This window comes from Ascaphus truei, unplaced genomic scaffold (genome assembly GCF_040206685.1).
Source record: "Ascaphus truei isolate aAscTru1 unplaced genomic scaffold, aAscTru1.hap1 HAP1_SCAFFOLD_552, whole genome shotgun sequence".
NCBI lineage: Eukaryota > Metazoa > Chordata > Amphibia > Anura > Ascaphidae > Ascaphus > Ascaphus truei.
This window is the reverse complement of record NW_027456884.1, coordinates 153,301-166,575: the sequence shown is the minus strand read 5'-3', so window position 1 is coordinate 166,575 and position 13,275 is coordinate 153,301. Positions and strand designations below refer to the sequence as shown.

General features: G+C 51.1%; 1 protein-coding gene across 1 annotated transcript in view; it reads left to right on the top strand.

Annotated features, from left to right (window-relative positions):
- The window catches only part of TLK2 (tousled like kinase 2), a 54,889-nt gene extending 42,175 nt beyond the window's left edge, over nt 1-12,714 (top strand). Inside the window, exons 13-16 of the mRNA XM_075584356.1 lie at nt 6,038-6,176; nt 7,355-7,466; nt 9,077-9,184; nt 11,730-12,714. Of these exons, the coding sequence (XP_075440471.1) occupies nt 6,038-6,176; nt 7,355-7,466; nt 9,077-9,184; nt 11,730-11,903 (533 nt within the window). The 3' untranslated portion in view covers nt 11,904-12,714. The remainder of the gene's footprint in view (nt 1-6,037; nt 6,177-7,354; nt 7,467-9,076; nt 9,185-11,729) is intronic.
- Nucleotides 12,715-13,275: the final 561 nt, after the last annotated feature.

Sequence of the window (13,275 nt, the reverse complement as noted above, 5' to 3'; positions counted from 1 at the left end):
CTTTAATACGTCTTATTACGCGCCGGCCGTGATACAGAGAACAGGCTGTATGTGGCGTAATGTCTCCTGCCTCTGCATGGCTACATACCCTGCTATATCCGTGGGATAGGTTCTGTCTGTCCCAGCGTTACCCTTTAATACGTCTTACTATGCGCCGGCCGTGATACGGAGAACAGGCTGTATGTGGCGTAATGTCTCCTGCCTCTGCATGGCTACATACCCTGCTATATCCGTGGGATAGGTTCTGTCTGTCCCAGCGTTACCCTTTAATACGTCTTACTATGCGCCGGCCGTGATACAGAGAACAGGCTGTATGTGGGGTAATGTCTCCTGCCTCTGCATGGCTACATACCCTGCTATATCCGTGGGATAGGTTCTGTCTGTCCCAGCGTTACCCTTTAATACGTCTTATTACGCGCCGGCCGTGATACGGAGAACAGGCTGTATGTGGGGTAATGTCTCCTGCCTCTGCATGGCTACATACCCTGCTATATCCGTGGGATAGGTTCTGTCTGTCCCAGCGTTACCCTTTAATACGTCTTACTATGCGCCGGCCGTGATACAGAGAACAGGCTGTATGTGGGGTAATGTCTCCTGCCTCTGCATGGCTACGTACCCTGCTATATCCGTGGGATAGGTTCTGTCTGTCCCAGCGTTACCCTTTAATACGTCTTACTATGCGCCGGCCGTGATACGGAGAACAGGCTGTATGTGGCGTAATGTCTCCTGCCTCTGCATGGCTACGTACCCTGCTATATCCGTGGGATAGGTTCTGTCTGTCCCAGCGTTACCCTTTAATACGTCTTACTATGCGCCGGCCGTGATACGGAGAACAGGCTGTATGTGGGGTAATGTCTCCTGCCTCTGCATGGCTACGTACCCTGCTATATCCGTGGGATAGGTTCTGTCTGTCCCAGCGTTACCCTTTAATACGTCTTACTATGCGCCGGCCGTGATACGGAGAACAGGCTGTATGTGGGGTAATGTCTCCTGCCTCTGCATGGCTACGTACCCTGCTATATCCGTGGGATAGGTTCTGTCTGTCCCAGCGTTACCCTTTAATACGTCTTATTACGCGCCGGCCGTGATACGGAGAACAGGCTGTATGTGGCGTAATGTCTCCTGCCTCTGCATGGCTACATACCCTGCTATATCCGTGGGATAGGTTCTGTCTGTCCCAGCGTTACCCTTTAATACGTCTTACTATGCGCCGGCCGTGATACGGAGAACAGGCTGTATGTGGGGTAATGTCTCCTGCCTCTGCATGGCTACGTACCCTGCTATATCCGTGGGATAGGTTCTGTCTGTCCCAGCGTTACCCTTTAATACGTCTTACTATGCGCCGGCCGTGATACGGAGAACAGGCTGTATGTGGGGTAATGTCTCCTGCCTCTGCATGGCTACATACCCTGCTATATCCGTGGGATAGGTTCTGTCTGTCCCAGCGTTACCCTTTAATACGTCTTACTATGCGCCGGCCGTGATACAGAGAACAGGCTGTATGTGGGGTAATGTCTCCTGCCTCTGCATGGCTACATACCCTGCTATATCCGTGGGATAGGTTCTGTCTGTCCCAGCGTTACCCTTTAATACGTCTTACTATGCGCCGGCCGTGATACAGAGAACAGGCTGTATGTGGGGTAATGTCTCCTGCCTCTGCATGGCTACATACCCTGCTATATCCGTGGGATAGGTTCTGTCTGTCCCAGCGTTACCCTTTAATACGTCTTACTATGCGCCGGCCGTGATACGGAGAACAGGCTGTATGTGGGGTAATGTCTCCTGCCTCTGCATGGCTACGTACCCTGCTATATCCGTGGGATAGGTTCTGTCTGTCCCAGCGTTACCCTTTAATACGTCTTATTACGCGCCGGCCGTGATACAGAGAACAGGCTGTATGTGGGGTAATGTCTCCTGCCTCTGCATGGCTACATACCCTGCTATATCCGTGGGATAGGTTCTGTCTGTCCCAGCGTTACCCTTTAATACGTCTTATTACGCGCCGGCCGTGATACGGAGAACAGGCTGTATGTGGGGTAATGTCTCCTGCCTCTGCATGGCTACGTACCCTGCTATATCCGTGGGATTGGTTCTGTCTGTCCCAGCGTTACCCTTTAATACGTCTTACTATGCGCCGGCCGTGATACGGAGAACAGGCTGTATGTGGCGTAATGTCTCCTGCCTCTGCATGGCTACGTACCCTGCTATATCCGTGGGATAGGTTCTGTCTGTCCCAGCGTTACCCTTTAATACGTCTTACTATGCGCCGGCCGTGATACGGAGAACAGGCTGTATGTGGGGTAATGTCTCCTGCCTCTGCATGGCTACGTACCCTGCTATATCCGTGGGATAGGTTCTGTCTGTCCCAGCGTTACCCTTTAATACGTCTTATTACGCGCCGGCCGTGATACGGAGAACAGGCTGTATGTGGGGTAATGTCTCCTGCCTCTGCATGGCTACGTACCCTGCTATATCCGTGGGATAGGTTCTGTCTGTCCCAGCGTTACCCTTTAATACGTCTTACTATGCGCCGGCCGTGATACAGAGAACAGGCTGTATGTGGGGTAATGTCTCCTGCCTCTGCATGGCTACATACCCTGCTATATCCGTGGGATAGGTTCTGTCTGTCCCAGCGTTACCCTTTAATACGTCTTACTATGCGCCGGCCGTGATACGGAGAACAGGCTGTATGTGGCGTAATGTCTCCTGCCTCTGCATGGCTACGTACCCTGCTATATCCGTGGGATAGGTTCTGTCTGTCCCAGCGTTACCCTTTAATACGTCTTACTATGCGCCGGCCGTGATACGGAGAACAGGCTGTATGTGGGGTAATGTCTCCTGCCTCTGCATGGCTACATACCCTGCTATATCCGTGGGATAGGTTCTGTCTGTCCCAGCGTTACCCTTTAATACGTCTTATTACGCGCCGGCCGTGATACGGAGAACAGGCTGTATGTGGGGTAATGTCTCCTGCCTCTGCATGGCTACATACCCTGCTATATCCGTGGGATAGGTTCTGTCTGTCCCAGCGTTAGCCTTTAATACGTCTTACTATGCGCCGGCCGTGATACGGAGAACAGGCTGTATGTGGCGTAATGTCTCCTGCCTCTGCATGGCTACGTACCCTGCTATATCCGTGGGATAGGTTCTGTCTGTCCCAGCGTTACCCTTTAATACGTCTTACTATGCGCCGGCCGTGATACGGAGAACAGGCTGTATGTGGCGTAATGTCTCCTGCCTCTGCATGGCTACGTACCCTGCTATATCCGTGGGATAGGTTCTGTCTGTCCCAGCGTTACCCTTTAATATGTCTTATTACGCGCCGGCCGTGATACGGAGAACAGGCTGTATGTGGCGTAATGTCTCCTGCCTCTGCATGGCTACGTACCCTGCTATATCCGTGGGATAGGTTCTGTCTGTCCCAGCGTTACCCTTTAATACGTCTTATTACGCGCCGGCCGTGATACGGAGAACAGGCTGTATGTGGCGTAATGTCTCCTGCCTCTGCATGGCTACGTACCCTGCTATATCCGTGGGATAGGTTCTGTCTGTCCCAGCGTTACCCTTTAATACGTCTTATTACGCGCCGGCCGTGATACGGAGAACAGGCTGTATGTGGCGTAATGTCTCCTGCCTCTGCATGGCTACGTACCCTGCTATATCCGTGGGATTGGTTCTGTCTGTCCCAGCGTTACCCTTTAATACGTCTTACTATGCGCCGGCCGTGATACGGAGAACAGGCTGTATGTGGGGTAATGTCTCCTGCCTCTGCATGGCTACGTACCCTGCTATATCCGTGGGATAGGTTCTGTCTGTCCCAGCGTTACCCTTTAATACGTCTTATTACGCGCCGGCCGTGATACGGAGAACAGGCTGTATGTGGGGTAATGTCTCCTGCCTCTGCATGGCTACGTACCCTGCTATATCCGTGGGATAGGTTCTGTCTGTCCCAGCGTTACCCTTTAATACGTCTTACTATGCGCCGGCCGTGATACGGAGAACAGGCTGTATGTGGGGTAATGTCTCCTGCCTCTGCATGGCTACGTACCCTGCTATATCCGTGGGATAGGTTCTGTCTGTCCCAGCGTTACCCTTTAATACGTCTTACTATGCGCCGGCCGTGATACGGAGAACAGGCTGTATGTGGGGTAATGTCTCCTGCCTCTGCATGGCTACGTACCCTGCTATATCCGTGGGATAGGTTCTGTCTGTCCCAGCGTTACCCTTTAATACGTCTTATTACGCGCCGGCCGTGATACGGAGAACAGGCTGTATGTGGGGTAATGTCTCCTGCCTCTGCATGGCTACGTACCCTGCTATATCCGTGGGATAGGTTCTGTCTGTCCCAGCGTTACCCTTTAATACGTCTTACTATGCGCCGGCCGTGATACGGAGAACAGGCTGTATGTGGGGTAATGTCTCCTGCCTCTGCATGGCTACGTACCCTGCTATATCCGTGGGATAGGTTCTGTCTGTCCCAGCGTTACCCTTTAATACGTCTTACTATGCGCCGGCCGTGATACGGAGAACAGGCTGTATGTGGCGTAATGTCTCCTGCCTCTGCAAGGCTACATACCCTGCTATATCCGTGGGATAAGTTCTGTCTGTCCCAGCGTTACCCTTTAATATGTCTTATTAAGCCTCACACAGAATCCCACTTGTCACGATGGACGCACTTATTAACAAATTTATATTTTGTGGATCCCAATTGAGCAGAAAAAGTTGAGCAAAATAAACTGAGATTTATTCCCTTGATAGGCAAACACATGACAACTGCAGAATACACTTAATAATTACACTCACGGGTAGAGAAACAGGGGATAATGTCCAGAAAGGTGCAAAGCACCAGAAGATTGTCTTTTAAAATGTAGTCCTTTTGCAAGGGCATAAATTGCCAGCCCCAATCCTTCTGTGAATGTGCAAAGTCTTTTCTGGTCCGTTGGGGTTAATCAGATAACCCCCAGCACTCACAGTGTCCTGACGCAGAGTTTTGTCCTTGGTTCCGATGTAATAAGACTCTTTGCGTTCCAGGAATGTGCTGCTGCTCTTCTCCGCTCACATGGTAGAATGAAGAACGAAAGACAATGGGGATTGCCTGGGTGGGCTGTATATAGGGTTTGGAAGCCTATCGCCAACATACCCACCCAATCCCCCTCGTGGGAAAGTAATCATTCCCCAATCGCCTACTTGCCCACAGTTTGGAGAGTGGGCACTAGGGATTTCCTGTTCACACAGAGAATGTGCGACAACACCACCTTGGCTACTTAGCATAGGTGCACTCCCCTCTCTACCTGGCCTCTCTCAGGCTGGAAGGGGGAACTCCGGATGCGAGCTAGTACAAATGGTCAACAGGATTTCCTATTTAGCATCCATCTGGCCAATTCACACCCACTGGACTCTGGGTCTTTTGATATGCAACTTCCAGAGAGACTTACAGGCGTGGGCCCAGCATGTTACCTTTGAAGCTTGCATAGGAAAGTGACCTAGCTCATAGGTGTCAAAACATTTGGTTCTTGTGTGCATTTTAATGACAGGAGAGAAGAAACAAAACCTCATCCTGCTTGTCCCTGTTTAAAACCGGTAGCAAATATACACTTTATTGAAAATACATGTTCCCCTTATCTCACACTTATATTTTTCATATTAATGTGCTGATTACCCCCATTTTCTCCACACCACTCTGCATATAAAAATATTTATTTCCCTAAACTGCCTTTGTTTTTATATGTCGGACGTCTGCGTTACGTTCTCTTCTGTTCTGCCATCGCCTCACAAACACAGACTATGGCAGCAGATAGGGACCGCGTGTCCCACTCAGTCTGCCAAACCTCGGTCCCCTGTTACATAGATCCCACCGTTTCTCTTTAGGATGTAGCGTTATGTCCTTTCCTGGTAGCCTCTACCACCGCTGCTGGGCGGCTGTTCTATCCATCCCCCACCCTTTCCAGCAAAGAATGACTTCCTCCTTTTCTTTACCTAAACGCTTTCTCTCCCCCTCCCCCCCCCCCCCTCTGTTTCCACCCTCCCCCTCCCCCAGGTAATATCCTTTTGGTCAACGGTACCGCTTGTGGGGAGATCAAAATAACGGATTTCGGCCTCTCCAAAATAATGGACGACGACAGCTACAATTCCGTGGATGGGATGGAGCTGACGTCACAGGGCGCCGGGACCTACTGGTGAGTGTTACAGGGGGGGGTGGATAGGGAAGGAGGGGGGGGGGGATGGGATGGAGCTGACGTCACAGGGAGCCGGGACGTACTGGTGAGTGTTACAGGGGGGGGGGTGGATAGGGAAGGATGGGGGGGGTGGAGCTGACGTCGTTGGGAGCCGGGACCTACTGGTGAGTGTTATAGGACAGGGGGGGGGGATAGGGAAGGAGGGGGGGGGGATGGAGCTGATGTCGCTGGGAGCCGGGACCTACTGGTGAGTGTTACAGGACCGGGGGGGATAGGGAAGGATGGGGGGGGAGTGGAGCTGACGTCGCTGGGAGCCGGGGCCTACTGGTGAGTGTTACAGGACCGGGGGGGATAGGGAAGGATGGGGGGGGGTGGAGCTGACATCGCTGGGCGACGGGACCTACAGGTGAGGGTTACAGGACCGGCTGGATAGGAAGAGGGGGGGGGGGGGAGGGGGAGGAAAGAAGCGTCAGCCTAATAACCGTAGAAAACGTATGGTGCAAAGGGATAAACGTATACCCCGAGTATTACAGGACCTCGGCCGCATATACCCCCTCCCTTTAAATCCTCGGCAGCCTGGGCGGGGGACGATTACATCCATGTTTCCCTACCCCCCCCCCCCCCCCCCCCATCGTGTAAGATTAGCAAAGAATCCAGCAGCACGCATGGCTCCAACATATTCTATAGTGTTGTACAACATCGGAGGTAACCTCCCAGGACCCGTCACACATCGTCGGTGAGAAGGCTTGTAACTGCCCCGTGGGACGTTTCCCAGAGGGCAGTTAATGTTACAATGGGCACCTTGTATAAGAAGTGTATCGCCTCTGAGGGGGGAAGTTTTTGAAGCCTTTAATGCAGGAGTGACCAACCCCAGTCCTCACGGGCCGCCCCAACAGGTCAGGGTTTCAGGATATCCCTGCTTCAGCACAGGCGGCTCAATCATTATGACAGAGCCACCCTGTGCTGAAGCAGGGATATCCCTGAAGCAGGACCTGTTGGGGCGCCTTTGAGGACTGGATTCGGCCATCCCCTTCCCTAATGGGTGCGAGCGGAAACAGGTTTGTTTTATATGGTATGTAATGGCAAATAAGAAAAGGGTCAAGTTGTACGGGGGGGCTGCCACTTCTCGGCGGTCCTCCTCACTTCGCTTTCCTCTTTGCCCCCCCCCCCCTCCCCAGGTATCTGCCTCCCGAGTGTTTCGTGGTCGGCAAAGAGCCCCCCAAAATCTCCAACAAGGTGGACGTGTGGTCCGTGGGAGTCATTTTCTACCAGTGCCTGTACGGCAGGAAGGTAACGCCGGCGGCAGCCGCAAAAACACGCACTAGACAGGACCAGCCAGGCGGGGGGTGTGATTCGGGCGATCGGAGGCGCCTGCCGGCGGGGGATAGGCACGGAATTGGCGTCTCTTGTGACGGAAATGGTGCAGCTATCAATTTTGGGAAAGGGAGGGGGGGGGGGTGTGGAGGGAGAGGGTTAATAAAATTTATTTTTCGACGCGGTTCCTTCCCTGTAAGGCACAGGTGGCTGAATCGGGGCTCAGTTTCTGATTCAGCCACCTGTGCTGAAGCAGGGACTGATTGAGCCACCTGTGCTGAAGCTGGGATATATCCTGAAAACCTGACGTGTTGTGGGGGGAGGGGAGGGGCTTCTTGAGGAGTGGAGTTGAGCGGCCCCTGCTGGTAAGGCTTATAGAGAAGTAATGGCTAAAGGACCAGACAGACGGTCATGACCAGTGCAGGCGCCGGACTGCAGAGAGAAGATGTCCGGTGCCGCCCCGTGTGTAAATGTGATATATTTATAAGGATCAGGTGTACAGACACGTGGGATCTGGATGCAGGATTGGTCAAGTCCAATGCCAGTATAACAATGGTCGTCTCCTACCTAGATAGACACAAATAACATGTTTTCGGGTCGCATCCGCTATAACCACAAGCGAGTGACTTGGAGACGGTAATCTGACAAGGAGAGGAAGGCTGGACACAAAGGGAAAGGCCCGGGTGGGGAGGTGGGGGGGAAGAGATACTCCCTCACCCCCCACCCCCCACGCCCCCTAGAGCCCAGATGTAACAGGCCACCCCAGATTCCTTCATATATCCTTCCCTATGGGGGGGTCATCTTCATTGTATATACAAATACTTGTAGTGCAGAACATCGACCGTCAAATGACTGTCCACCCCAATGCAACAGCAGCCGTGTCTGCCCGAACAAGAGAACAAGGCCGTTTACTCGCGGCGTCCGTCCCGTCTGTACTCGCAAGGGCGTGCTTCTCCCGGCGGACGAGCAGGCAAGAATCACCTGTGCAGCAGGTAGGTGGAGAGCACTGATCCTTGGCAAATAAAAAAAAAAAGGGGAGGGGGGGGTCCTAAATGTATTAGAGGACTAAAAACAGCATGGCGGCTTGTCCAGCTTTTACATCCGTGTTAGATATTGTTATGAATGATAAGTATGTTTGAGTGATTCTGCCACAATTATATATAATCCACGATTTCCATACTCTGGGAGATCCAAGCTTCTTGGGGCGATGGATTGGGACAGCCAGCATTTATTTTCCAGCTTAATGAGCATTGCGACGCTCTTGGATAAAGTGCCGTGTGCGTGAAACGCGTTGGAGTAGCCCTGTTCACCTCGGCTGCCATGCTGTTTTTAGTCCTCCAATTCATTCTGTTTTTAGCAGCAAGTCACATCTTGGACCCTTTTTATTTTTGCTAAGGATCAGCGCTTTCCATCTACTTGCTGCACTGGTGATTTTAGCTTATAGAGAAGTAACACAACTAGTTTAGATTTGACGGAGATGTTGGGCCTCGCTTGTTACTAAACGCTGCCAGAAAAATGCGCATGTCGGCGGTGTAAATACGCGCGCGGATTTTCCCGCCACTTCACTCTCCCTCTCGCCTCTGTAGCCCTTCGGACACAACCAGTCCCAGCAGGATATCTTACAAGAGAACACCATCTTGAAAGCCACAGAGGTTCAGTTTCCTCCCAAGCCAGTCTTCACACCGGAAGCCAAGGTATTTACCACCATTGGGTCCGCCGCGAAGGAGGCCGCGGAACGCGTCGGCTTTATATATTTTTTTAATGGCCTGCCCGTTTCCAGTTCACTTGTTCTGTTTAGAGAGTTACAGGTTGGAAAGGCGGGGGGGGGGGGGAGGGTCTCCGAAGCAAAAATGCGTTAATTTCAGCGCTGGGGAACCCCCTGCTTCCCGAGGTACTTACCTGCGTAGGGGTCGGTTCCGATAGCAGCAATGGCGGATTTAAAGCTCCCGCGTCACGCGGGCCCAATAGGAAGCAGTGATGTCATGCCTTGCGGCTTCCTATTGGCCCACGTTATCGGGAACGTTAAACCTGGTGGGGCTGATATCGGCGCCCACTGCGGAGATAAGTATCTCAGGGGTTCCCTGAAGCTGACGTTTTTACACACTTCAACTCTAGAGACCCCCTTGCTTTCCCACAGGGGGGATTTTTTTGGGGGGAGCATGTGCTTCTTTGATGGGATACACACCCTCCAGGCCATGTAAAATACCATATAGCACCACACGGATTTGAACTGTTTTTTAAACCGAATTCTACCCCCCTCCCCCCCCCCCCAAAAAATATGAGAGACTGTAGGAGGTGGGGGGGTTCGGCTGTAAGTGGGGATAAATATTTATAACACTCTCTGTCTTGCCCCTTGGAGAATTCCTTTTGGCCAAAATGGGTCTTCTGAGAAGGCTTTGCCCAATAGCCATAATCAATGGCCAACCTGAACGCCAACACACCCCGTCCACTAGGGGTTCAGTAGAAGCAGTCAGTCCATTGCCATGAAAAGCTTGACGATAGTAGCCGTTCTATACCATCACTAAAGATCCCTATATTCAGTGGTGTGAAAAAGAAAGTACACCCTCTTTGAATTCCATGGTTTTACATATCAGGACATAATAACAATCATCTGTTCCTTAGCAGGTCTTAAAATTAAGCAAGTCCAACCTCAGATGAACAACGACACATGACATATTACACCGTGTCATGATTTATTTAACCAAAATAAAGCCAAAATGGAGAAGCTGTGTGTGAAAAACAAAGTACACCCTTAATGCTTCCATAGGAATTAAGATGCTAAGTAGCAGACAGGTGCTGCTAATCAAATACCCTTGATTAATTGATCATCAGCAAGTGTGACCACCTCTTTAAAAGCCAAAGTTTTCTGGTCTGGAGCATTCAGGTGTGTGTTAACACAATGCCAAGGAGGAAAGACATCAGCAATGATCTTAGAGAAGCAATTGTTGCTGCCCATCAATCTGGGAAGGGTTATAAGGCCATTTCCAAACAATTTAAAGTCCATCATTCTACAGTGAGAAAGATTATTCAAAAGTGGAAAACATTCAAGACAGTTGCCAATCTTCCCAGGAGTGGACGTCCCAGCAAATTCACCCCAAGATCAGACCGTGCAATGCTCAGAGAAATTGCAAAAAACCCAAGAGTTACATCTCAGACTCTACAGGCCTCAGTTAGCATGTTAAATGTTAAAGTTCAGGACCGTACAATTAGAAAAAGACTGAACAAGTATGGTTTGTTTGGAAGGGTTGCCAGGAGAAAGCCTCTTCTCTCTAAAAAGAACATGGCAGCACGGCTTAGGTTTGCAAAGTTGCATCTGAACAAACCACAAGACTTCTGGAACAATGTCCTTTGGACAGACGAGACCAAAGTGGAGATGCACAAACACCTCATACCAACTGTCAAGCACGGTGGTGGAGGGGTGATGATTTGGGCTTGTTTTGCAGCCACAGGACCTGGGAACCTTGCAGTCATTGAATCGACCATGAACTCCTCTGTATACCAAAGTATTCTAGAGTCAAATGTGAGGCCATCTGTCTGACAGCTAAAGCTTGGCTGAAATTGGGTCATGCAACAGGACAATGATCCCAAGCACACCAGCAAATCTACAACAGAATGGCTGAAAAAGAAAAGAATAAAGGTGTTGCAATGGCCCAGTCAAAGTCCAGACCTCAACCCGATTGAAATGCTGTTGCTGGACCTTAAGAGAGCTGTGCATAAACAAATGCTCACAAACCTCAATGAACTGAAGCAACGTTGTAAAGAAGAGTGGGCCAAAATTCCTCCACAACGATGTGAGAGACTGATAAAGTCATACAGAAAACAATTACTCCAAGTTATTGCTGCTAAAGGTGGTTCTACAAGCTATTGAATCATAAGGTGTACTTAGTTTCTCACACATGGCTTCTCCATTTTGGCTTTTGGTTAAATAACTCATGACCCGGTGTAATATGTCATGTGTCGTTGTTCATCTGAGGTTGTATTTACCTCATTTTAAGACCTGCTAAGGAACAGATGATTGTTATTATGTCCTGATATGTAAAACCATGGAATTCAGAGGGTGTACTTTCTGTTTCACACCACTGTATTTCCTTTTGCTCGTACATACAAGGCCCGAGAAGCAGTCCCGTAGAACATATAAGGTCTGTTAGACATTTGTACGCGTTAGGCGAGTTTGCCATACGGCGTCACCCGTTGTCGTTTTTTTCACCGTGCCCTTTCCCCGGTTTCTCTCCACCGCAGGCTTTTATCCGCCGGTGCCTCGCCTACCGGAAGGAGGATCGGATAGATGTCCACCAGCTGGCCTCCGACGCGTACCTGCTGCCGCACATCCGCAAATCCGTCTCCACCAGCAGCCCGGCCACCGGCGCCGTCGCCTCCACGTCCGGCTCCTCCAACAACAGCCTGTCAAACTGAGACCCTTCCCCCAGCCAGACGGCGGCAAAAGAGACAGAAACCCACCCCGCCCCCCCCCCCCCCACCCCCCACCCCAATGGCGGGATACCGTTACCAGATCCCGCGTGGCGACGCAGGATGAGCACCCGTGGATACCTCCTGGAATATTTTGTCGTCTTCCGCCTGGTGTAATGTAGCGGGTGCTCCACCGAAGAAGAAAAAAAATAAACCGCCGCCTTCGGCTTAGTTGAAGCCACGGGGACCGCCAGGATGGGATGTGGAGCCCCTGCCCGAGGGACGTTTAAAACTATATTTGGTGGGGGGCTGGGGGGGGGAGCCTTCGGGGAGGGGGGAAGGTTCAGCCTTCTCTGTCTGCGATCCGACTGGAAGCTGGGCCCGGATTCCCCTTCTCCGGACACCCGCGCTCTCCCCGACCATCCGCCGGCGTTGCTTGCCTCCCGGAGGAAATGACTTTTAATGACTTAATTTTGCAGGAACAGGAACTTCTTTTAGCAGACTTGGGACTAGTCCTGTGTTGATATTTAAACCCTGTTCTATTTCCCTTTCATCCATTTTAATACAAAAACAAAACAAAAAAAACTTGCTAAAAGTGAAAGAGAGGGGGGAGGGGGTTAAAAAAAAAAAAAGCATCCCTCCCTCATCTCCTCTCTCCCCCCCCTCCCCTCCCGCCCACCAGCAGCACCTCCCCGTCAAAATAAGCCAATCAGAGGCTTAAGTTCTTCCCCAAATGCAAACGTATGTTGTCGCCCCTCTCCGTGTAATAATTTGGCAGATAAAGCTGGTAGTTACTATTAAAGTGAAATCCATATTGGTAGGAATGAAGGAGTGTGAAAACGGTTCCCTTTTAAGCGCAAAATCACCACTTCTTGGGAAGCAATTTATTCCAGAAGACCCTTGGCGCCCCTAAGGTTTTGTTACGGTTCGACGTAGCGATGGTAGCGTAACTCCTAAATTCCCCCAACCCCCTCCCCAAATAATCTGATTTCCAGTACCACCCTACTTTTTAGTCTCGCATCCTACTTTTAATTCTTCTTTTTTTTGTTTTTTTAAATGTCAACCTCTCTCTACTAAGCCACCATTTAAAACCGTATCTAGAAAGACCCAATATCCGGAAGCCCGACCGTTTTTGGCGTTTTTAATCTGTGGAGGCGGCCCCCCCTTCCCCGCCCCCCCCCCCGGCGGATTTGACCTGGCAAAAATCGGATTGGATTTAGCCGTGGCGTGACGACACTTAGTTTTTATACTCGTGTTGGGGGAGGGTTTCTGCATCTTCCCCCCCTTTGCTAGCAGGGCAGATCCGCCAAGCGGTGGGGGGGGGGGGGGGGGTTCTATAAATGGTGTTGGAGAAATCAAGTAAGGCGTGCTGATCGGG